Source organism: Lampris incognitus, chromosome 20 (genome assembly GCF_029633865.1).
Source record: "Lampris incognitus isolate fLamInc1 chromosome 20, fLamInc1.hap2, whole genome shotgun sequence".
In the NCBI taxonomy this organism is placed as follows: Eukaryota; Metazoa; Chordata; class Actinopteri; order Lampriformes; family Lampridae; genus Lampris; species Lampris incognitus.
In genome coordinates, this window is record NC_079230.1 from 13226008 (window position 1) to 13251334 (window position 25327).

General features: G+C 44.2%; 2 protein-coding genes across 2 annotated transcripts in view; one reads left to right on the forward strand and one right to left on the reverse strand.

The window, feature by feature from the left end:
- Nucleotides 1-592: 592 nt before the first annotated feature.
- LOC130130996 (Fc receptor-like protein 5) lies at nt 593-11448 on the reverse strand. Its single transcript, XM_056300856.1, has 6 exons — nt 11362-11448; nt 10884-10925; nt 10181-10339; nt 8426-8530; nt 6711-6956; nt 593-657 (listed from the first exon to the last, which is right to left on the reverse strand). Exons 1-6 carry the CDS (start codon nt 11390-11392, stop codon nt 593-595), a joined length of 648 nt encoding a protein of 215 aa, XP_056156831.1. The 5' UTR covers nt 11393-11448.
- A 3058-nt stretch (nt 11449-14506) lies between these two features.
- Nucleotides 14507-25327, forward strand: part of LOC130130997 (CD276 antigen homolog) — a 29420-nt gene continuing 18599 nt past the window's right edge. Inside the window, exons 1-4 of the mRNA XM_056300857.1 lie at nt 14507-14756; nt 18220-18561; nt 21570-21845; nt 22738-22866. Coding sequence (XP_056156832.1) covers nt 14684-14756; nt 18220-18561; nt 21570-21845; nt 22738-22866 — 820 coding nt within the window. The 5' untranslated portion in view covers nt 14507-14683. The remainder of the gene's footprint in view (nt 14757-18219; nt 18562-21569; nt 21846-22737; nt 22867-25327) is intronic.

A 25327-nucleotide genomic window follows, 5' to 3' on the forward strand; every position in this document is an offset into this window, starting at 1 on the left:
TATTCATAACACACCTCATTAAAATGAGTCTCGGTACTAAAAGAGCAAAGCATTTTGACATTGCATGAAAATCGAAGCTAAATAGAAAAACAAAAATACAAGTACCTACTCAATACCAACTCTCCGGAGAAAATTTTTTTTAAGGGCAACTCAAATATTAAGTTTTAACCAAGTAATGGTTATTTTCGTCAGTACCAGCCAGGTTGAGAGTTTAGTTTCAATGAAATGGTATCATTTCCATATCCAAAGGAGTTGAAACAAGTGCAACTGGACTTGGTATATATCCGTGAAGACGTTTCGCCTCTCATCCAAGAGGCTTCCTCAGTTCGTGCCTTTCTGACTAGACCAAGTCCAGCTGCGCTTGATTCAACAACTTTGGATAACCATGACCTGGATGAATGAGAACATTCACAGACGGTATCATTTCCACTTTTAAAAATCCTTTCACATGACCCTCGTCTTCAGTTCTGTATTTAGGGACTGCTCCTGTGATCATTTCAGAGTGCAAACTGGAACTGTTAGGTCTGAGGGCTGAGAAATCCTGCATCTTCATGCATTCAGTAGTTTGCAGGCAAAATGAGCTCTGCCTTGTTTAGATATCAGACTCCACAATGACATCTTCCAGTTTCCTCTTCCTCCTCTCTTCGTCAGAATACGCTGCGGGATGAAGAAGGGAGTAAACAACGCTGAGGAATATTTGCAGTTGCATGTATTTATTTCCATATATTCCTGTCCTGTATTTATGTAGTGACATAATAGACGACACTGAGCCAATAGGTTGGGCAACCATTTGGTTGAGCCACCAGGATGCCCTGCAGCAAGAATAAGTACACACAGTACATACGTGGAAAGTGTGTATCAGGGCAAATTTATATCTTACTCCTGCTTGAATTTAACAGGATAACAGAATTTCTGATTCAAAGAACACAATGTAATTATAAGATGCAAAATAGTACATTTACTCTCTCTCTCTCTCTCTCTCTCTCTCTCTCTCTCTCTCTCTCTCTCTCTCTCTCTATCTACTCATATATTTTCGTAATGTGTGTGTGTGTGGTGTTAGTGTGTGTGTGTGTGTTAGTTAGTGTAGATAGCTGGACCGAAAACTAAAGCACTTATGATCCTAATTCTTTTTGGAGGTGGTAGGTATTGTCTCAGAGAGTAAGGGAAAATCCCAGAAAATTAAAATTATGCATAATGATGCATAAATATGCAAAATATGCATTTTTCTAAAAATGGCTAAAAACCACTTTTATCGGCATTTCAGATGATTCTGAGCATTGGGGGGTAGGGAGTTGGAGTGGGGGGGTTTAGGGGCAGGGGGAAGGCGGTTAGCTGGCAGGATGAAGAGGAGGGAGATTTAGATGGGTGGATAATCAAACCGCTACATTTTGGGGGGAGGGAGTTGGAGTGGGGGGGGGGGGGGTAAACCACTTTTCTCGGCATTTCAGATGATTCTGAGCATTTGGGGGGAGAGTTGGAGTGGGGGGGGGGTTTAGGGGCAGGGGGAAGGAGGTTAGCTGGCAGGATGAAGAGGAGGGAGATTTAGACGGGTGGATAACCAAACCGCTACATTGTAGCGGGGTTCTTCTAGCATATATATAAGCGACTTTGAGTGTTAGAAAAGCGCTATGTAAGTTTAATTTATTATATGTATATCAAAATGTATATGTATATATGTATATGTGTATATATATGTATATGTGTATATATATATATATATATATATATATATACATGTGTGTGTGTGTAAAATTGTTATTTTGCTTCCTATAATTGCATTGTGGTGCTTGTTCTAGAAACCCTGTTTTTGTCTTGGACATAGAAATGGTGTTTTAGACACGTATTTGCCAAGGTATATACATTCATGTATGTATTCTCCATTCTTTGTCTCCAGCCACTTGCTGCAGGACATCCTGGTTCCTCAACCAAACAGACACACACACGCACACACTATTGTAGATGCAATTAGGGCTCCTACTGCTAGCCCATTTAAAAGGTTTCATGATGAAATATTGACACCAACATCTGCGTATGTACTACTGACTGTGTTTATATACAATATGTATGTATACTGTGTGTGTGTGTGTGTGTTTGCATTTGAGAACACATGTTTACAGAGTTGTTTACCTCTAGCCCTGTCACGGTATGTGAGGCGCAGTATGATGGTTGCCAGCAGGTAAGGAGTGCCCACTAACAGATGGCACATCACCCTGGAGACAGACAGGTGGGGAGCTGGAGACGGAGCCAGGGCTGGGGGCAGAGTTCGAGTTTAATTTAGATCTAGGAAGACCAAAACGAGGCATTTGAAAAGAGGCAGATACTCTCATCACTGAGTTCAGCTATAAGCGGGGTAAAGCTATGATGAAAATGGAGAATGTTTCAAAATCACTGTTAAAAAATTGCTTTATACACCGATTAGCCAAAACATGTTACTGTGACACTTGCTAGCTACTTGGCTCGAGTTTGTGCTATTTTGCTGAGCCTTTATTATCGATCTTGCTGCGACGTATTGCTATCTATCAATCTATCGATCTATCGATCTAAGTTATTTGTATCATCGAACATATTATTCGCCAAGTTGTATTGCGCTGCCGTGACGCAGCCTTACCACCATTTTTTCTTCGGCAAGTGACGAGCGGTACCGAGCCCCGCCCACGCAAACACCCAGGAAGACAGTAGCCAATAGCTTTGATTCATAAAACCACGTCTATTTCCGGTTACGATTCAAACTGCCAATGTTAAATGTGCGCAGAAAGGGCAAGTCAGTCTCTCCATATGCTGCTAACGTCTTGGTACCAGATACCAGAGGACACCTTCAGAGGTCTTGTCCATGCCTCGAAGGGTCAGAGCTGTTCTGGTGGCACAAGGGGGGAGGGACCTACACAATATTAGGTAGGTAGTTTTAATGTTTTGGCTGATTGGTGTGCGTATTAAAAGTACCATGTACCTTCAAATACAACGAAATACATGTGCCCTGGCTCCCTCAGCCCTTAAAACTATATACAAGGAAATAATAAATGATAACAAAAAACAATAAGTAACAGACAGGAAATCCCACGAAATAATATTTTGTAACGTGCATGGATAAGTAGACGTGCTGGTCCTTGACTAGTCGACTGGTTAACGTTGTCGCTTGCGGAGTGGGAGACACGGGTTCGCGTCCCGGCTGTGGCGACGGTCTCCGGACTGCCCCCGAAATCGCTACATTGGTGTCAGAAGTGGGATGGTGAGACCGTGAGGTCATCGGAAGCGCGTGCGCCCAGAGGCGTGAGGGAGCTGATATGCTGAAGGACGCGCTTCCCGAAGGAGGGGGGTTGTGTAACGTGCATGGATAGATAGACACGTTGGTCCTTGACTAGAGGGTCTGACCCCTTTAGTCGACTGGTTAACGTTGTCACTTGCGGAGTGGGAGACACGGGTTCCCGGACTGCCCCCCGAATTCGCTACAATATCAATGAAAGTTTGGTAAGGAGCCTACTGTTCATTATTCTGACCACCTGCGGGTAAAAGCTGTCTTTGGGGCGGCAGGTGCTCGGAGCAGCATGCCCTGTCAGTCAGGACAAACTTGAGCTTACTGATGATCTTGAAGCCATCTGCCCACAGTTTGTTTCAGCAAATGACTGATGGAGTTGTGTTTATTTGGGTTTCTTTTTTACATACAGTCAGTTCTGGAGATGTAGTGGCTGTGCATTTGCGTGCTACAGATGTCCTGTGTGGGGACCCTCTCTACTGCATGCGCATTGGATGAAAAACAGCTATTTTTGCTGGGGTTTTTTCTCGCTTTCCATTCACTCCCACTGTTTCATAAACTCCAAAAACAATTTCTGACTGAAATATGAACCAGGTTAGTTTGAAGCAGGTCAACCCAACAGCCAAACCAAGGGAAGATGTAGCAATTTTTGCTGTCAGTTGGAAAAAAGTAAAAATAGATTTTGTAGGACTGTAAAAAAAAAACTATTTCCAATGGAATTAAGCTCGTTTGCAGTCACGTGATTCTGATGACGCCCGAGATTCAGATGGAGGGCAGGAAGTGAAAAGCAGAATGGACGAGATGGAGCTAGTTTAGCCCACGTGATGTTTAGCCCGAACTGTGCTAGTTTAGACGATATTATGAGAGAAAGGTATCAACAGAAAGTAAGATATGTTGGACATGATCGTTATGGTATGAAGAGTGATTTTTTTTGGCGGAGTGGTCACTGCACACACGTGCGTTATCCGACTCCGCTCATCCCGACCGCAGACGACGGTTCGCAAGCCATTTTTTCCGGCGTGTTCAGTCAATTTCTTGCCCCCCCCCCCTATGCACAACAACTTTTGGTACTCAATAAAAACTCCTTGTGGTTTCTCAGTTAATGACGCCAAACATAGGCATTTCGAAAGTTTGTGATAGTGCTTCCTCTGTAGAAAATCACTTCCTGCCCTCCATCTGTAGTTCGTGACGTCACATGCAAACAACCTATTGCATAGAACTCGCTGCAAGCACTAAGTTGCAATTATAGCTGATGGATATAGAAATTTCCAACCCACTTAAAACTTAATGCTAGCGCACTGTATTATACTATTCGAACAATATTGTAGTTTTAAATAAAAGACAAATAAAAGACAAATGAAGGTTCATATAGGGTGGTATTGCCTTAAATTTAATTCTTTATAGCATTGTTATCATACATCTGTTAACGTTGTACTTATGCTTGACCCATAAATGACAAAGACGTTTGCTTATGGGGTGGGGGGCCCGCGTAGTGTAGCGGTCTATTCCGTTGCCTACCAAGACGGGGATTCAAACCAGCGATCCCCGTGTTACCTCTAGCTTGGTCGGGCGTCTGCGGGTGGGAAGCTGGATACGGGTATGTGTCCTGGTCGCTGCACTAGCGCCTGATCGGGGGAAAGGGGGACTGGGGGAATATAGTGTGATCCTCCCATATGCTGCGAAACTCCTCACTGTCAGGTGAAAAGAAGCATCTGGTGACTCCACGTGTATTGGAGGAAGCATGTGATAGTCTGCAGCCCTCCCCGGATCGGCAGAGGGGGTGGAGCAGAGATCGGCTCGGAACGGTAGGGTAATTGACCCTTCGCTAAGCCCCGCCCTAGAACAGTCACTGTCCAATCCTACGTTAGTAACCGTTACTAAGCAGGGGAGGCCTGGCAAGCTATCGAGGAAATGCCGAAGCGGTGTGCTTACGGTACCTGCAAATCAGACAGCAGATATCCTAAAAGTTTGGAGGGTGGGGTCGTATTTTGGGCTTTTCCTAAGCGTAAAACACAAGAGGAAAAATGTCGAATGTGGATCAAACCGTGAGGAAGATCTCACTCACAGCTGAATCCATCGAGGATAAACAAAACCACAGTTGTTTGCTCCAAGGTAAGCTCGCTAACGTTAGCTAGCCCAGCTAGCTAGGTTTGCTAACGTGACAGTCAACTGGTCTCCGCTTTCGATCCTGTCTAGCCTTTGCGACCACCACCAATGATACGGGCACAGTCTTTATTTTACCACCTCTTGGTTTGTGCCATTGTTGTGGCAAACTTGTGCAGGACTTAGCTGACTCTTCTGTTCTTGCCTTTATAAGATCCAGTGTATGGATCAAGCCCACGATGTGTGAGCAATATCCTGGTGCACTTTAAACAAACGGGAAAGTGCATGTGAGCTCCCCTGATCCGGCTGGCTAGCCTGGCTAGCTAAAACATAGCCTAATGTTAGCTAGATCTGAAAGCTAGCTAGTAGGCTATATGGACTCATAACTAAATGTCAGCTTAAAATACAACTTAAAATACAACTATCTATATCGTCTTACCCTGCTGTGCACGAGCATTGTTGTTAATTTATCTCCTTGTCCTTAACGTGAATAGTTAAGACGTGGGGTGCCTGGGTCTTATATTAGGACCTGTAGGCTTTAGCCTCGATTTTAATTTCCCCTTCATTCACACACTGACAAATTATATCATGGATGTAGTTTTCAAATGCATATTGCAAGCTTTTCTGTCTACTTCTCTCTGATATCTCCTTGCTTTTCCAGGAATTGGATGTCAATTCACCTGGAATATCTGTCACTGACATGGCAGTAAACGCCATGTTTAAATTTCGCGGACGGACGATAGCTTGCCATGCGTAGCAACAGTAACCAAGGGGGGCGGGGCTTAGCGAAGGGTCAATTGGCCGGATACAATTTGGGAGAGAAATGGGGGAAATGCCACCCAATGACTGCTGGGATAGGCTCCAGCATCCCCGCCACCCTAATTAGGATAAGCGGCTTGGATATATTGGATTGATGGATGGATGTTTGCTTACTGTAAATTTTATGAATCAAATCAATATTATATCATTACATTAACAAAATAATGAAAAATACAATCAATATTAGTAACCGGGCATTTTACTGGGCATTGTACTGAAAACACAGCCTAACCCCAACGCTCATATGCAGAAATGAGGTCCCCACACGGGACGTCTGCAGTAGGACCCTCTTGAAAAATCCAGAAAGACTCAAGAGTGCTAATCCATGGAGTATGAGTTTGAAAAGAAAACCCTCTACGAGTTCTACTATGTTGTTGTGTTTGATTACTTTGGATTTTGGGGCTTGGTGCAAACAGTGTAATAAGTAATCCTCTGGAATGACAACCAAGAGGCTCTGCTTCACTAGCAGCCAGATCACACTGCAGATCCTGCTGACGGTTTTGTGCCACTGCTGTTGCTGTGTAGGTTTAACTCTCACCTCTCACGGCCAGCCAGCTCTCTGGTGACTCTCCAAGTTCAGAGATGTTGCACTTGTAGAGGCCTTCATCAGACTTGGAGGCAATGTGGATGGTCATCTTTCCTGTAGACTCTGTCCTAATAAAGAACCCGTCTTTATAGAAATCGGCTGAGAGGTTGGAGAGCGCGGCCTTGGTTCTGCAGCGCAGTGTCACATTGTCTCCCTCTGTCACAGGAAGAAGAGGACTCTCCATGATCACAGGGCCATCTATGAAGAAAATGTTTGGATGATGGATTTGTTGTGCTCTTGTGCTTGGCATATAAGAGGACCCGGTCTTAAATGTATCTATTCATCACTTATACTTGTAATAGTCATCATTCAGTCAATAGAGTTTTTGTTTTGTGTTTGCCAGTTTTTCCAGATGAATTTCACAATATTCATACGTGGGCTCTTATTTTTCTGAACCTGTGACATTTCCTTCATCACATCCTTCAAATCTCATTTATTAAGGTAATTATCAAGATTATTATATATCCTGTTGGCAAAGTATTTCCTCACAAAAGAAGTATGGATACAGGAAAGTGTGTTTTATTACAGGGACTTTTTTTAATTATTATTATTCCCGTGTCCCCATCCAAAATGTGCAGCTAACTCACATTTGCATCCCCTGCAGTGGTGTTCACCTACACTCTCCAAAAGCTTTCGAGTTTAGTCCCGGTATCCTTGTGGAGAAGGTTCTTCAACACACTTCTTGGGGAGAAAAAAAAACTTGATAGGAGCGACTTGAGTTTTGCAAGCGTAATTTGGCAACTTTGACTCTTTCTGAGTCCGCTGTATTCTATTGCTTGTTTTTTCATTCAGGCTTTGGCCACTGAATATGCTTAACAATTTTTTGAGTAACTACACACACATTTTGTCCACATCTGTGTCTAAGTTTTGTCTTTGATTGATGGCTGGGAGAGCTGCTTCGTCCTGTGGGCCTAGGGACTGCATCCCTGCCCAGAGCTGTGCCCGGGGAGGTAACACCGAGGGCTGTCTGGCAGGATACGGAAACAGGGAAGGCTGCTAGCTCATGCAGACCGGCAGCTCCAATAACACCGAGTGCGGTCTGGTAGCGGCCTCGTCTGGCATTGACTGTGGTGTTTTTGGTGTCGTCGTGTGGAGTGCGGGGAGGTGTGTCAAGGGTGACTGGCTGGGACAGCTGGCATTGGATCGGCTGAGGGAGCCTGGTCTGCTGTGTATGGTGGGCCCAAGGACCATGGCCCCTGCCTGGAGCTGCACCCGAAGAGGAAACACCGAGGGCAGTCTGATGGGATGCGGAAAAGGGGCAGGCTAAGCTAACTGCTAGCTCATGCAGACTGGCCGTTTTGACAGTCATCCTGGCTGGCGTTCTTTCCCTTGGACATTGATTTTTTTTGTTTAGTTTGGATATATGTGTTAGTTTGGATATGTGTGTTCTTGTAGTTCTTATAGTTTTTGGATATGTGTTTTGGTCTTCGTGTTGCACTGCTGTCGGCTGCGGGAAATTATATGTCATTTCATTTCATGTACTTGCGTACATGAAATGAAATGACAACGTGTTCCTGATTCGTGACATGTCTATATTTGTATAATATATATACGTTAAATTCACTTATGGTAAGTCACTTTGGATAAAAGCGTTGGCTAAATGAATGTAATGTAATGTATATTTTTACAGTTATAGATATAACAATCATTCAGACTATTGAATTTACCAGCCACTGTGATGTTGATGGAAGGGGTCAACTCTCCAAAATCCGACTCACACCAGTAAAGTCCATTATCCCAGGGATAGGGGACTTTAATTATGCAGGAGAGCCCTGAGACAGAACCAGATGAAATAGAGAGGTTTATTTCTGTTAAATTCCTTGAGTGAACCAGGAAGTGCGGTGGATTAGTAAGGAGGAAGTGAGGGCAGTTATGAAGAGAATGAAGAGTGGAAAGGCAGTTGGTCCTGATGACATACCTGTGGAGGCATGGAGGTATTTAGGAGAGATGGCAGTGGGGTTTTTAACTAGATTGTTTAACACAACTTTGGAAAGTGAGAGGATACCTGAGGAGTGGAGAAGCAGCATACTGGTACTGATTTTCAAGAATAAGGGCGATGTGCAGAACTGTAGCAACTACAGAGGTATAAAGCAGTTCAGCCACAGCATGAAGATATGGGAAAGAGTAATAGAAGCTAGGTTAAGAGGAGAGGTGACGATTAGCAAGCAGTAGTATAGTTTCATGCCGTGGAAGAGCACCACAGATGTGATGTTTGCTTTGAGAATGTTGATTGAGAAGTATAGAAAAGGCCAGAAGGAGTTACATGGTGTCTTTGTAGATTTAGAAAAAGCATATGACAGGGTGCTGACAGAGGAGGTGTGGTATTGTATGAGGAAGTGGGGAGTTGCAGAGAAGTATGAAGGATGTGGTGCAGGATATGTATGAGGGCAGAGTGATGGTTGGAATGATGGATGGGTTCAAGGCGGGGGTGACATTACACCAAGGATCGGCTCTGAGCCTTCTCTTGTTTGCAATGGTGATGGACAGGTTGACGGTCAAGATCAGGCAGGAATCTCCATGGACGATGATGTTCGCGGATGACACTGATCTGTAGAGAGAGTAGGGTGCAGGTTGAGGAGAGCCTGGAGAGGTGGAGGTATGCACTGGAGAGAAGAGGAATGAAAGTAAGTAGGAGCAAGACGGAATACCTATGCGTGAATGAGAGGCAGGGCAGTGGAATGGTCAGGATGCAAGGAGTGGAGGTGACGAAGGTGGATGAGTTTAAATACTTGGGGTCAACTGTTCAAAGTAACGGGGAGTGCAGAAGAGAGGTGAAGAGAGTGCAGGCAGGGTGGAGTGGGTGGAGAAGAGTGTCAGGAGTTATTTGTGACAGAAGGGTACCAGCAAGAGTTAAAGGGAAGGTTTACAAGATGGTAGTGAGACCAGCTATGTTATATGGTTTGGAGACAGTGGCACTGATGAAAAGACAGGAAGTGGAGCTGGAGGTGGCAGAGTTGAAGGTTTTCACTGGGAGTGACGAAGAAGGACAGGATTAGGAAGGAGTATATTAGAGGGACAGCTCAGGTTGGACAGTTTGGAGACAAAGCAAGAGAGGCAAGATTGAGGTGGCTTTGACATGTGTGGAGGACAGATGCTGAATATGGAGCTGCCAGGGAAGAGGAAAAGAGGAAGGCCAATATGGATGTGGTGAGGGAGGACATGCTGGTGGCTTGCGAGACAGAGGAAGATGCAGAGGACCGAAAGAGATGGAAACAGGTGATCTGCTGTGGCGATCCCTAACAGAAGCAGTCAAAAGAAGAAGAAGAAGAAGGTTTCTATTGAATGCCTTATCACACAGTAGTGTCTTTATGTCTGTCTGGTAACCTGTACATATGTCTGTCTGTCACTCGAGCTGTCTGTAGTTGTCTTTCTGTCTGTCTGTCTGTCTGTCTGTCTGTCTGTTCATCTGTCTCATTTAACACCTGTTAAGGCTCCCCAGTCCAAGTTGCAGGTTCCATTGGATCCACTGGTGGTCCTCCTCTTCACTTGCCATGCTGTGGAGTTGTTCTGCTCCTCGCAGGTCAGAGAGATGGGGTGGTATTTGAAGAACTGAGATCTTTCAGGACTTACCCTCAGAGTGGCTGTGAAGATAGACGATACACACAATGTATGTGCATATATATATATATATATATATATATATATATATATATATATATATATATATATATATATATATATATATATATAATCCAGTGATTCAAGTAATTCTTTAATAGACAGTAAGAGCCTGTTTCATGCCATAAGCAATAACATAAAATTTAAACGGTTATCACAGCTCTTCCTCATCCCTATTCCTCTAAAAAATACAAATATTTTGAACTGAGTAATGTTTGTATTTTACTTAGGTTCATCCAAACCATTCCCCAAATTCCCCCCACAGACCCACAGTTTTGCAAATTACCCGGTAGTAAATTACCTCTCGCTTTATACTTTATTACCGGGTGATATGGTATAAAGCAAGAAATAATTTACCACGGGGTCCAGAGAAAAACGTGAAGCATCATGCACACCCTCTCCAGGGTGTGCATACAGACTGACAAATCTTCACATCACCAGCGGCCTCACGTTGGCCTACAGGGAGCGACCACTGAATCAGAAGAGTGCAAATGAAACTGAACAAACCGTTGGCCAGAACAGGTCCAGAACAGGTCAGTAAACCCAGCACTGCGAGGAGAAAGCAAGAGACATAGCATACATAAGGTTATTCGTTGAATTAAAAAAAAAAACTGGACAGCCGAGGTGTGTTCTCAATCTGACATCCCCACGCTGAGACGGCTCCCCTTTTGCTCTGCTCTCTTTTCCTGTCTTGTTCTCTTTCTGTGTGACTCAGACAAAATGCGAAATGTGTCTCGCTTCACCCAAACTCTCTTAAAATCAGTCGGTCTCTTTGCCCCGCTCTTTGTTTTACTGAGCTTGTGGGAGGGTTAACAACAGCTTTTGCCTCAAACTATTGTGAAGCTGTGCGAAAAACTAAAACGAGACAAAAGCAAAGGTCTCCCACCATTAAAGACAACTGGCTCCATCAATCCACAATTTATAAATGGAGGCTGAATATGAGCTGAAGTCAAAGCAGCTGTATTGAGTTTAAGCAGCAACTCACGGGCCTTGATGCAGACTGACGTAAATCCCATCTTGTCCTGCAGTGAGGCTCGCTGGATGGCTGTGGACCGGCTGACCGGCTGGCAAATGAACTTACTGACTGCTATGAGGTGGTGTCCTACATGACAACCTGAGAGTAGCGCCACACATTTCCTGTTTGGTTTGCACACGCAGTGTGCTCAGTCACTTACACAAGCATACCCCCCCACACACACACACACATACATGCACCAATCCAAAATGCTGCGTTAAACCTTAATCTCCACTTTGAATAATTTAACTTAAGTACATTTAGTACATGCAACTTCAGTGCATTGGATCCAGTCGCGTTTGAAAATCTAATTTTTGCACCAATGAGGTCAGATTTTATTTCCAGTGTTAAAATTGTTATTTGTTGCTAACAACATTGGCCACTTCTTTTCACCTGGCAGTGAGGAGTTTCGCCAGGGGGGAGAACGTAGAGCGTGGGAGGATCACGCTATCCCCCTACCCCCGAGCAGGCGCCCCGGCCGACCAGAGGAGGCGCTAGTGTAGCGACCTGGACACATACCCACATCTGGCTTCCCGCCCGCAGACACGGTGTCTGTAGGGACGCCTGACCGAGCCGGAGGTAACACGGGGATTCGATCAGCCTTCCTTGTTTAGATATTTCCCCCCCCCCCCCTGAAACTTTACTGCAAACAAAGAGGAACAACACTGAAAACAAGTGCAGTGGCCTGACCCGCCCGTCCCTCTGGCACATCTTTTCACTTTCTTTAAGAGAGATTAACAGGACAAGTATTAGCCTAGGTCATTTTCTAGGTAATTAGATTAGATTAGGTTAGATTGTTTGATTAGCCACACGACCAAGGCCCGGTGGAATCTGGTTTTGGTACACACCAAACTGCAGCACAAGACATACTACACGGACACTCCACATATTATCACGCACAATACAGTCACACAACAAACAGAAATAAACATATCAGGCATAACAGGTGAATGGTGGTATTTATGCCAATGGTGTGTGAGGGGGGGGGGACTATAGGGAGGAATTCAGAGGCCTGATGGCTTGGGCGGGGGGGGGGGGGGCTTTGTGAAGCGTTTAGTCTTAGTGGACAGTGACCTGTAGCGCCGCCCTGAGGGAAGGAGCTGGAAGAGGCGATGAGCAGGATGTGTGTGTGTGTGTGTGTGTGTGGTGTGGGGGGGGGGGGGGGGCGGAATGATCTACTTTTCTCGCTTTACAGTCCGGTTAGTAGACCTTCAGCTGAGGGGAGCGGGTTGCCTGTGATTTTGGACGCCTTGTTGACTGTCCGTGCCGCCGCACCGTCATACTGTGACAGAAGACGTGACGATGGACTCGGCTGAGTCAAACACAACGAGCAGCTGATGTTTGATCCGGTATTTTTTTTAAACTGCCCAAGAAAGTCAAGTCGTTGCTGGGCTTTTGCATCGACGTGTTGGGTGTTAATTTCCCACTTCAGGTGATTGCTGATGTATGTTTTAAAGAGTCGGTGGTGGTGGTGATGGGCTCTCCGTTTCATTCGTATGGGTTGTTTTGGGATTCGGAATGCACCGGAAAGTCAATAATGAGTTCTTGGGTTTTGGCTGTATTAAGCAGAAGATTGTTAATAACAATAACAACATTACATTTATATAGCGCCTTTCTAGACAATATTTTGTACAGCGATTAATGCCATTTATTATATAGGCTTGTACTGCGGATTACGGATCCATTAGACGATGTTGTGTTTTCATTCAATAAAGTTCACGATTTGATTGAGACGATGATGACAGTGGTTTGCTGTTGCGTTTAATCTGCTGACCCGTAAATTCAGGTTGTAGTGTCATTAAAAAAGACAACGTCCTTTGGTTGTCAATTACAACCCTTGCCCAGTGGGGGGCGGCGTCGAACCAAGGTAATGGCTATCGGACAGTCACGCTTCGCCGGAAGTGATCTCACCGGGCTGGACCGGTGATGGCTATCGGACATAACAACACACTAACGTAGGCTGGCTAGCTAATAGAACTGCTAGCTAATATAACTTTTTCCACCCAAATTTAAGCAGATATTTAACGTTGTCAACTCGAAATAACCACTGAATACATATGCCTTAACCCACTACAGTATCCAGCATGTACCTGAAACATAACACAATACTTTTATTTGACCGCTCGCCTAACGTTAGCATATGCTAGCTAGCGATGATTTGCAATGTTAATCTCCATAGACGAGGTTAGCTCGGGGCTAATTTTAGCTAGCTAGCTAACGTTAGGCGAAAACGAACAGGAAAGACGCCACATAATTGTTAGCTATAACATATTTATTTTAATGGTTTAAAAAACGGATAGCTAACACAACTTAAGCTAGGTGTACTTAGTGGAATAGCAGGGGGTATTTGGGAAAGCTTTCATGTGCCTATTAGTGGAATTCTTTAACTTTTTATGATAACCTATGTCAGCTGACTATCACTGAAGGAGGCAACACTACTCAGCCTATTTCCCATTCATGAAACCTTCAGCATCTGCGGTGCCTGCGGTGAATTGGAGGTTAAAATATGCTAAACATTAGCCGATAAATACTTTATAATAAAATCATCAAACAAGCCTGAAAACAACGTGAAAAGTAAATCACTCAATAGAACACTGTCAAATATCAACGAATATAAAATGTGATCCAACGCAGTTGTCAAAACTGAATGTATCTTCTTAAAATATCTAAAATAACAATTCACATAAATTCTATAAGCGATAAATCATGAGAGGTCTAAGGGTTGGGAAAATAACCCATGGCCTTCCTTTGGACTATGAACTTTGATGTGGTGTCAACTTCATACTGTCTAAGATTAGACTCAAATGAGCAAAATGAGCAATATGAATTGAAACGCTGGGAGTAACCAGCGTTGCTCTCCATTGTTAGTGTTACCAGTAACGTTAACGTTATTTCTGACTGTTTGCTAGTAATGGGAGTGTTTTGCTAACTAGCCTTGCATGAGAGGGAACGCGTTTGAAGTTTCCATAGTAACGCAGTCGGGTCCAGCCCGGTGAGATCACTTCCGGCGAAGCGTGACTGTCCTATAGCCATTACCCATCAACCGGTTAGAATCAGGAAATGCGCTCACTTTTATTGAGTTCTTTTTTTTTTTTTTTTTACTGATATTCTTACAGCGAGAATAAATAGGCGATTTGATCCAACCGGTAAACAAACGCGAAATGGGACGGGACGGGAAAGGACTCGTGTGACGTAGGCCTCCCAAATCCGTCGCGTAGATTTGGTTGTTATGAACTGACCCACGTTGTGCTGTGAAGTCCAGCGGCAAGAATCCGTACCAGTACCCACGGGGATGCATTTTCCCTTGTGCCTGCTCACGTTGTGGAGTTGCGGTCACATCAGCGGCGGAGTCGGATCGCCTACAGGTAGGTCGGAAACCCGCTTGTGTTCGCGTTGGGAAGTTTGGAAATTCTTTGGAAAGTTTGGAAATTCCCCCCCGACCCGATCGAATCGCAGTTGTGAATACAATAATGAATTCGACCATAGCGTTTGGCCACAACCACAGAAAGATTAATCGGTTCGTGATCTGGACGCAACGTTTATTGAGAGAAACGTTTCGTCCCTCGTCTAAGTGACCTCTTCAGTCTCAGCTGACTGCATGTGTCCCCACATTTTATTTGTGGGCGCCTTTCAGAGCACTCAAGGACACCTTACAGAGGACAGGAAAAAAAAAAAAAAACAAGCATCACCGTATCAGACAGCATAAAATCAAAACAAAGCAGGGTGGACGATAAAAGTTAATACAGCAGATGAGTATAAAATCATCATCTGCACCAAACTCTGTGAAGCGTGGATCAGGCTGAATATGCCAGGTTGAGAAGGTGCGTTTTGAGATGGGATGTGAAGGTTGAAAGAGAGTCAGTGTTGCGGATGTCTTGTGGGAGAGAGGTCCATAGGCGGGGGACAGAACGACTGAAGGCTCTAGTCCCCATGGTAGTCAAGCGGGCCGATGGTGTCGGGAGTTGGAGAGCAGAAGAGGATCTGAGAGTGCGGGAGGGCGTGTGGCTATGAAGGAGTTCAGAAAGATATGAAGGAGCTAAGTTATTAAGGGCCTTAAAGGTGAGGAGCAGGATCTTGAAGTCAATACGGTATTTAACAGGGAGCCGATGGAGTTGCTGAAGAACAGGAGTGATGTGATCTGTGGAAGGAGTTCTGGTGATGAGACGGGCAGCTGAATTCTGGACCAGTCGAAGTTTATGAGGACACTTGAGGGGAAGACCAAAGAGGATAGAATTGCAGTAGTCAATAGGGCAGTGTTTCTCAACCCTGTCCTCAAGGAACCCCTATCCTGCATATTTTCTTTGCAACCCTGAATAGGTACCTGTTTGTAGTTATTCAACCAATCAGCAATGAATTTTGTCAGGTGTTGCACACCTTGCATAATTAAGTGCTGCGAGATGATTGGTCGAGTAAGTACAAGCAGGGCTACCTATGCAGGGTTACAATGGAAATCTGCAGGATAGGGGTTCCTTGAGGACTGGGTTGAGAAACATTGCAATAGGGGATGTAACCAGGGTGTGAGTGAGTATGGCTGTGCTTTTAGGTGTAAGTGACGGCCGAGGACGTTTAATATTGCGTAGGTGGAAGTATGCAGACTGAGTAACATAAACAGTACAGTGGCATAACGACCGAAAACAACAATTGGTTTCGTATGCAAATAGACGTGGCCATTAACTAGAGTTTCAATGGCCATGTGCAGAGGATTGGGGAATGTTTGAAATCACAGCATTGTGAAATGGCAACAGATGTACTCTTAGCCCCCCCCCCCTCCTGGTTCAGGGATGGTTGTTCCTTCGTCACATAGATGGCCTCTTTGACTCCCTGTTCAAACCAGCGTTCCTCCCTGTCAAGGCCCGTCTTCATCCTTGACCTTGAAAGCGTGGCCACTGGCTTGTGGGTGTAGACTGTGGGGTCCTGGCCTGACACGTTAGCTCTTCTGTGTTGTGCCCCAGCACATAAGAGGGCCCAGCGTCTGTTTGGTTTCCCCAATGTACAAGTTACAGCAGTCATCCTGGCACTTAACAGCGTACACTATATTGCTGTTTGTGCCAGGGGACCCGATCCTTGGGGTGGACCAATTTCTGGCACAGCGTGTTTTGGGGTTTGAAAGCAACTGAGACGCGGTGTTTGGAAAATACATGTCTCAACTCTTCCGACACTCCCACCACGTACGGAATAACCACTGGTTTACACCTAGACAGCTGTTGTCCTTCTCTCTTCGATTGGCTGGTGCACTGTTTGGATGTCTCTTGAGGGATTTCAGCCCATTCTTCCATGGCAAGTTGTTCCAGCTCACCCAAATTGCGTGATTTTCGAGCATGGACATTAACCTTGCGCTCCCCCCACAGATTCTCATTGAGATTGAGATCTGGGCTCTGAGAGGGCCACTCCAGGACCTTGATTTTGGTGTCCTTCCAAAAGTTTTGGACCAACTTGGATGTATGCTTTGGGTCATTGGTTTGCTGGAAGACCCAGCAGCGACCTAAAGCTAGACTGACAGCATTTTACATTATCCTTCAAAATTATCCTTCTTTACATTATCCTTCAAAATGTCAACATAATCTTCTTTCTTTATGACCCCATGCACCCGAACAAGGTTCCTTGTGCCTGAAGCAGCAGAACAGCCCCACAGCATTATGCTCCCACCACCATGTTTAACTGTGGCAACTGTGTTTTTAGGGTTGAAAGCCTCTCTCTTCCTTCGCCAAACAAAAGCAACATCCATGTGCCCAAACTGCTCAAGTTTAGTCTCATCAGACCAAAGGATAGACTTCCAAAACTCATGCCCATGTTTCAGATGTTCACGGGCAAACTTCAGTCTGGCTTTGATGTGCCGCAGTGTGAGCAATGGAGTTTTTCTTGGACGATGACCTTGAAGCCTGCCACGATGAAGAGCTCTCACAACAGTCTTTCTTGAAACATCAAGTCCAGTAGAGGCCAGTTCAGCAACAATCATCTTGGCAGAGATCCGGGGATTGTTGTTGACATCTCTGACTATTTCCCTCTCCAAAGTTTTTGAAATCTTGCACTTTCGACCACATCCAGATTTGTTTCTAACAGATTTTGTCTCCTTGTGCTTTGCAGTGGTACAACATACAGCCGTTCTAGACACTGTGAAACGCTTGGGAATGGCAGTATAGCCTTCCCCCTTAAGCTGAGCATCCGCTATCTTCTTTCCGAGTTCCAGACTGATTTCTTTACTTTTTGGCATGATGAAATTACTTCTTACCAAGAATTTAAGAGTAGTCCCTCTCACTCAGGTGTTCAAATGTTGCTAGCTCTGTTCATTGGAGTCCCTTAAGTAATGCTGATTGGTTGCTCAGGTGTGGTTTGAAAGCTGATTGATGGGTCAGATGTGTTTTGAAAGCAAAAAAAAATCACATGAGGGCTAATAATTTTGACCACCTCAATTTTCCCTACATTTGGTATAAAGCAAACCTGAAGATTTATTTTACATTCCAAAATGTACTAAATAGGGGCCCTGTTTTACTATGTAAAACTTTACATAGTAAAACACTGATGAATGTTTTACTATGTAAAGTTTTATGAATGATGCAAACACTGGGCAGAATTTAAGGGAAATGTTCCATAGTTCCTCGGGGGCTAATAATTTTGACCTTAACTGTAGGCCTTGTTAATAGTATGCTGAAAATGGTCTATTTTTTGTCTTTTGCAACCTTTCAGTTATTTTAATTTACATTCGAATACACCATCATTGATGAGTAGACCTATTAATATTAAGCCTCTTGCTTGTACCACATTATGTTTAAAAGTTTCCTATGATTATCATGTAATATTAACCATACCCCCCCCCCCACACACACACAGAAGACCACCAAGTCATTGGAACAGCCCAGCCGGTGGTCGCATTAACCGGTCAGGAGGTGGTCCTGCCGTGCCGACTGCAGCCAACCCTTGATGCCGCCAGGATGACAGTGGAGTGGTCACGGCCGGACCTTGCCCCAACATATGTTCACATCCTTCAAGATGGACGCGAGATTTTCGGTCATAAAAACCCATCGTATAAGTTTAGGACGTCGCTGTTCGCAGAGGAGCTGCCTAACGGGAATCTCTCTCTGAGGCTGTCCAAAGCGACTCTCGCTGACCAGGGGCTGTACAAGTGCTTTGCTCCGTCTCTGGAGAGTCACACGTTGATTCAGCTCCTCGTTGGTAAGCTTATAAATTGTGTTGCTTTTTATGACGCTTTTCCTCTGTGTGCTAAAATCCTAATGCAAACTTCATAAAAGTTCTCATCATTTAGGGAATACAATTACAATTGTCTACCACATGCAGGTTTCAAAGTATAGTTAAGTAAAAGTTAACCCACAACAAGATGTGGACTCCACATCGTGTGTTAAGATCCTACCTTGTCGTGGATTGTCCCCTACTTAAACCCTAAATCATATTTTTAGGTGTAGATATGCCTTTAATGAAACTATCTAGGCTGGATGTAGTCAGCCAAGATAATTTATATTACGCTTTAAAGGAATGGTCCTCTTCAACGACACCAAATTGTTTTTCTGTTGCTGCCTGATGTTGATTTATTTTGCAGCTCTGGTTTTTTTCCCCCCCTGTTTCTTCCCAATTGTATCTGGCCAATCACCCCATTCCTCTGAGCCATCCCGGTTGCTGTTCCACCCGCTCTGCCGATCTGGGGAGGGCTGCAGACTACCACATGCCTCCTCCGATACATGTGGAATGCCAGCCGCTTCTTTTCACCTGACAGGAGTGTAGAACCTGATAATGTAATAAATTCCCAATAATGTAATAACCCGATAATGTAATAAAAATCGGCTCTTGAGTCCATTGAAAATGCAATAAAACCTGATAATGTAATAACTTCCTGATAATGTAATAAAGTGCATTTCCCAATAACTTTGACCTGTTGGTGGCGCTAGAGCTCTGGAGCTAGAGTTGCCAACACAGTATCACCACTTGAACGCATTAATAGGTGGTCTGCTGTTAAATTATTACAATATTGGGGAATTATGACATTATCAGGACCTGTAAAATGAAGGCTAACCTGATCATGTAATAACCCCCTGTTAATGTAATACTTTATTACATTATCGGTAAAAAGTTTATTACATTATCGGGAAATGCACTTTATTACATTATCAGGAAGTTATTACATTATCAGGTTTTATTGCATCTTCAATGGCCTCAAGTGCATTTTTTATTACATTATCAGGGTTATTACATTATCGGGGATTTATTACATTATCAGGTTCTACAAGGAGTTTCACCAGGGGGACGTAGCGCATGGGAGGATCACGCTATTCCCCCCAGTTCCCCCTCCCCCTTGAACAGGTGCCCTGACCAACCAGAGGAGGCGCTAGTGCAGCGACCAGGACACATACCCACAGCCAGCTTCCCACCTGCAGACACGGCCAATTGTGTCTGTAGGGACGCCCGACCAAGCCAGAGGTAACACGGGGATTTGAACTGGCGATCCCCGCGTTGTTAGGCAACGGAATAGACCGCTACGCCACCCGGACGCCCGCAGCTCTAGTTTTCACACATTAATTACTGTGTAATTACGTCCATAGGGTTAGTGGTTGTGTCAGGAAGGGCATCTGATGTAAAATTTTACCAGATCATTATGCGGATTGACAAGACCGCCATCGGTGTTGTGCCCTCACAGGGTACCGGTGGAAACTGTCGATTCCGCTGTGGCGACCCCTGGGAAACAGGGAAAAAGCCGAAAGGAGAAGAAGAAGAATTACTGTGTAATTAATGTGTGAATTTTTTCCAGTAGAGATTTGGCTGGAAAACCGATTGGATGTTTTCAGCAATGTCTCCCCAGATTAATCCAAAACATTCACAGGCCTACAGATTGTTGGTTGTCAGATATGGACCGCCTCTGATTAGACTGTCAAATGATTAGTGGCACTTATATTTAAAACTGCATCAAGCAAGTTTTTTGATATCAACATTGAAGCAGATGACTCTGTAATGAGAAAGGATTGCTAGTACTGCCGATCACACTGAGAATCAACGCCGCAGTTCACTTTAAATTTTAGCCGATTTGTTTGGTTTCTCTTGTGCGACAAAGCGTACCTCCTTCTGTGATTGAGTCCGTCTGTCATGAGACACTCCCCTATAAAACTATGGATAAGGCGCTTATAACTCACGAGTTGAGAACACAGTCTAGGCCGCAGGGATGGGCAACATGATCCAGAAAGGGCCGGTGTGAGCGCAGTTCTTTGTTCCAATCAAGCAGTTACACACCTGATTCTATTAATCAATCAATAGTCTTTGCTAAGGACCTTGATTTATAGACTTAGGTGTGTAACTGCTTGGTTAGAACAAAGACCTGCACCCACACCGGCCCTTTCTGGATCATGGTGCCCATCCCTGGAGGTAGAGGCTCGCAGAGAGGAAAGGAAGCAAATGGGATAAAAAAGAAATATCAGCGTTAGTAAGTTCTTAGGCTGACATGTTAGCAGTCAACTGTTTACTTACACATCCAGAAGAAATGGAGCAACATCAGCATCACTTTTGAATCCTCTTTGAGCAATATCCAGCTGAAAGATGGATCGCAAGCACATTGTTTGTTATATTTGGGCCACTGTAGAAACAGGAAGGGAGGGGTGAGGAGCAGCTTAGCTGCGATTTTTTGTTTAGGAGTCTTTGTAACACTACTGTTTGACATCAAACAGTCAGAAATCACTTAATGGTGCTTTAAAATCACATCCTCAGATTTCAATCCTGTCTATGTGTAGGCTAACCCCGACAGGTCTACTTTTTGCAGAGATGCACATAAGTCATTTTTGTAATTTTTTTTTTTTTTTGCTTCATAAGGCAGAGAAGTCAGTATTTGCTCAAAATGATAAATTCAGCTGTCTTTCCATGGGCTACCTTTTATTCCTTCAGAGAGGGATGAGGAGAAATAACAGTGAAAATTAAAGTTTCGCTATAGGTGGCTTATAACACTTTATTCATAAAAAAAAAAACTAAAATCAAAGTGCTTCAATTTAAAGGAGCATAGCAATGCAAAAAAAGCACATTTCTCATTCGTGAGAAATGTTCCAGCAGGATTCAACCGATGGTATGAGAAGATTTTTGAAGGCATTTTCTTGAAAGGCTCTTCTGCTGTGTATAAGATGTATCTTGACTATTTTTTTTTTTGTGCACGCTCTCTCTTCTTTCCTCTTTTTGCTCTCTTTCCCCTATAGGCGCCACGTCACAGCCAGTACTGACCATCATCAAGTCAGAAGATGGGCAGATTGTCTTGATGTGTGAGGCAAAAGACTTGTACCCAGAGCCTGTGATGTCTTGGTTGGATGGGGAGGGAAACTTCCTCTCAGCTGGCCCCACCATCAACTCAACACACTCTGACTCCTGCTACAACATCCAAGGAAATTTGACAGCGCCCAGGGCTGGTCCCTTCACTTGCAGAATTCAGCTGCAGCATATCAACTACACATTAGAAGAACAGATTCAACTCACAGGTAATGGAAGGGGTGTTGCTGGCATTGCTTTGCCCGTTTGAGAAAATGAAAACGCAACAATCCATAAGAAACAAGCAAAAACAAAGGGGTAAAGCAACTGCAAACAACCAGCAAAGCGACTGTAAATCACAATGTTAAGAAAACATGTTGTTGCATCCGGGTAATGTAGCGGTCTATTCCGTTGCCTACCAACACGGGGATCACCGGTTCGAATCTCTGTGTTACCTCCGGCTTGGTCAGGCGTCCCTACAGACACAATTGGCCGTGTCTGCGGGTGGGAAGCCGGATGTGGGTATGTGTCCTGGTCACTGCACTAGTGCCTCCTCTGGTCAGTCGGGGCGCTTGTTTGGGGGCAGGGGGAACTGGGGGGAATAGGGTGATCCTCCCACGCACTAGGTCCCCCTGGTAAAATTCCTCACTGTCAGGTGAAAAGTGTCTGGCGATTCCACATGTATCGGAGGAAGCATGTGGTAGTCTGCAGCCCTCCCTGGATCGGCAGGGGTGGGTGGAGCAGAGTCGGGCCATTGACCAGGTACAATTGGGGAGAAAAAAGGGCGGGAAAAAAAAAGAAAACATGCTGTTAAAACACAATGGAAATATTATTCTATCACCCTGTGGCCCTTATCGCTAGCTTTTCAATTTTGTGTTTGTGTTTTGAAATTTGCTTATGCTTTTAGATTTGCATTTGTGTTGTCTTAATTTGATGTTTGTTTGCATCTACCAGCTGCTGCACTACAGTGCTGAAACAGTTAAGATAAATTGGGGCTAGCGACATAATGATCGTTTTTATTTTGATTTGGAGAAGGGAACTTGGGTGTTTTTTTTTTCCATTTCATAAGTGCATGTGTTTGACTGACTTGGTACTGACACTCACAATTTATGCCATCTTTAGAATCTTACTTTGAGCCACGCAGAACGGAACCAGTAGTCATACCAGTTGTGGTGTGCTGTCTGGTGCTGATATTAGTGGTTATTGGAGCTGTACTTCTCTGGTATTGGAAATCTCAACAAACTAGTAACAGTAAGTTAATCTTTTTACTTTGGTTTCCCACTATGAAAAGTGTTCTGTGTACCTACAAGTTTCTGTCTGTCTGTCTGTGTGTTTCTGTGTCTGTCTGTCCGTCTATCTCTGTCTGTCTGTCTGTCTGTCTGTCTGTCTGTCTGTCTGTATCTGTTTCTGTCTGTCTGTGTGTCTCTGTCTGTCTGTCTGTTTGTCTGTGTATCTGTCTCTGTCTGTGTGTCTGTCTGACTCTGTCTGTGTTGTTCTGTGTTAGCACGATATAGGTCATTCATATCACAATAACGATACATATCACGAGCTAGCACATTTTCTGTAAATTCAGTGAATAAATAGTTTATATGAAATGACCACATGGAAAGGCATATTTCTTATTACATTTTGAATTATATACTCGACAAATAAAAGGTACTTACTCACATTTGATGATTTTTTTCCTTTTATTTGGAACCTTTGCACAAATTTTCAATTAAGCATGTAACAAAATATAAAATATTAATGTATGAAATATAAAAAGGTAAATAGAAAACACTTTTCAACTATAGTTGCAAACAAAATAAATATAGGCCTAAAATGTAAATATGGTCAAAAATGTAAAACCCATCATACTCCTTAACAGTAGAACTGTTTGAATTGTAGCAGCAAACAAAAGTAAATGCATCCTTCCATCGATCTGAACCGCTTATCCTGCTCTCATGGTCACGGGGATGCTGGAGCCTATTCCGGCAGTCACTGGGCGGCAGGCAGGGAGACACCCTGGACAGGCCGCCAGGCCATCATACAGGCCACACAAATATTTGTGTAAAAAAATACTACATGTAAACATGGAACACTTTCAGCAGCACTGAAGATTATTTTGTGTGGGAAGATGGCGGTATGGACTCACGTTTGTGGCGGCCTCACCCAGTGCCGACTATGCAGTGTCTTTGTCCATGTCTACATCTGTGTTGGTGTCATCGTGTGAATAACTTTTACGAGGATTTATGTCTGATCGTCGATTTCGTGTGATGGCTGGGAGAGTGGCGCAGGCTGAGCTAACTGCTAGCCCATGCAGAACGACAGTTCCGATAACACCGAGGGCGGTCTGGCGGCGCCTGGCGTCAATTGCGCAATGTTTTTGTCTGTGTTTGTGTCATTGTGTGGAGTGCGGGGGAGGTGTGTCGAAGGTATCTGTCTGGGACAGCTAGCGCTGGATAGGATGAGGGAGCTTGGTCTGCTGCGTCCTGTGGGCCCAAAGACCACAGTCCTGACCGGAACTGTGCCCTAAGAGGAAACACCGAGGGCGGTCTGACAGGATACGGAAGCCGGGCAGGCTAAGCTAACTGCTAGACCATACAGACCGGCAGGTCCGACAGTCGTCCTGGCCGGCGTTCGTTCTCTTGGACAGTGAAAATTTTTAATTTGTGTTGCAAATTTACTGAATGGACAGTGTTGTTGACTGTTGACTGTTTGTGTGTGTGTGTGTGTGTGTGTGTTTGTGTGTGTGTGTGTGTGTGTATGTTTTTTTCTTTGTTCTCTCTGGTTTTGTAAGTTTCTGATGGTGTCGTTTTTGGGAGGTTTTGGATGTGTGTTTTTGTCATTTGTGTTGCACTGCTGTGGGCTGGAAGAAATGAATTTTTGTCTCGTTTGTGTATGCAAGTACATGAATGAGATGACAATAAATTGTTCCTGATTCCTGAAAATATGGCTGACAATATTCTTCTTCTTTCAGCTTTTTCCCTGTTTTTCAGTGGTCGCCACAGCAGATTTTTACAGTTTTCATCAGGACCCTGTGAGGTCACAGCCATTGTTAATGCGGTCCTCGGCCGATCCGGTATAGTCTTGTCCACCGGCGTACTGATTTATGTATTTATATTGTGAGCCAAAATAAGGCTCACAATATAAATGTATAAAATATAACAAGTAAACAAAACATTCCTTCAAGTTTGTATTATAGTGTTATATGAAAACAAGCAAAGTGCCACAAGCAAAATAGATATTTGGCAACAATGCTTCAAAATGTTTAAATTTTTGCTTTGTGTTGCCGAATCTCAGGGAGTTAGTTTTACAGGTTGAGAGCCAGGAATACAAGCTGGTCAACTCTTTCTGGTTTAAGTGACGACCTCCTACATGTCACAATGTTTCCACTTGTACTGAATGCCCGCTCTGATGGGGCACATGTGGCAGGAATGCACAAATATTTTGTTGCTAGCTTGGCCACTAGTAGTGGGAAATGTGCCTCATGCTCCCTCCACCATTCCAGTGGGTTTGTCTCTGGACCAGCCTCCACGGTTTGGAGATAGAGGTTGAGCTCCTTCTCAAAGTACTCTCTGCTTGACTGCGGGGCCGTTTGGTTTTGCTTTGCTGCTTTTTTTTTTTTAAAGTAGCAGCTCAAAGTCTTCTTTTGCATCTTAGCAGGAACCTCTGCAGCTAATGGAAGGGGGGCTGCCTCTGCCTATTCAGCCACCAGGCTATCCAGTTGTGC

Bases quoted from the DNA above. Each gene is read 5' to 3' on its own strand.
- LOC130130996 (XM_056300856.1), bottom strand. From the start codon at position 11,392: ATGGGATTTACGTCAGTCTGCATCAAGGCCC. The intron at 8,531-10,180 runs GTGTTAAATGAG...GTTCTGTCTCAG, and splicing joins GGACTGGGGAGCCTTAACAG to GGCTCTCCTGCATAATTAAA. The intron at 658-6,710 runs GTGAGAGTTAAA...TTCATCCCGCAG, and splicing joins GAGCTGGCTGGCCGTGAGAG to CGTATTCTGACGAAGAGAGG.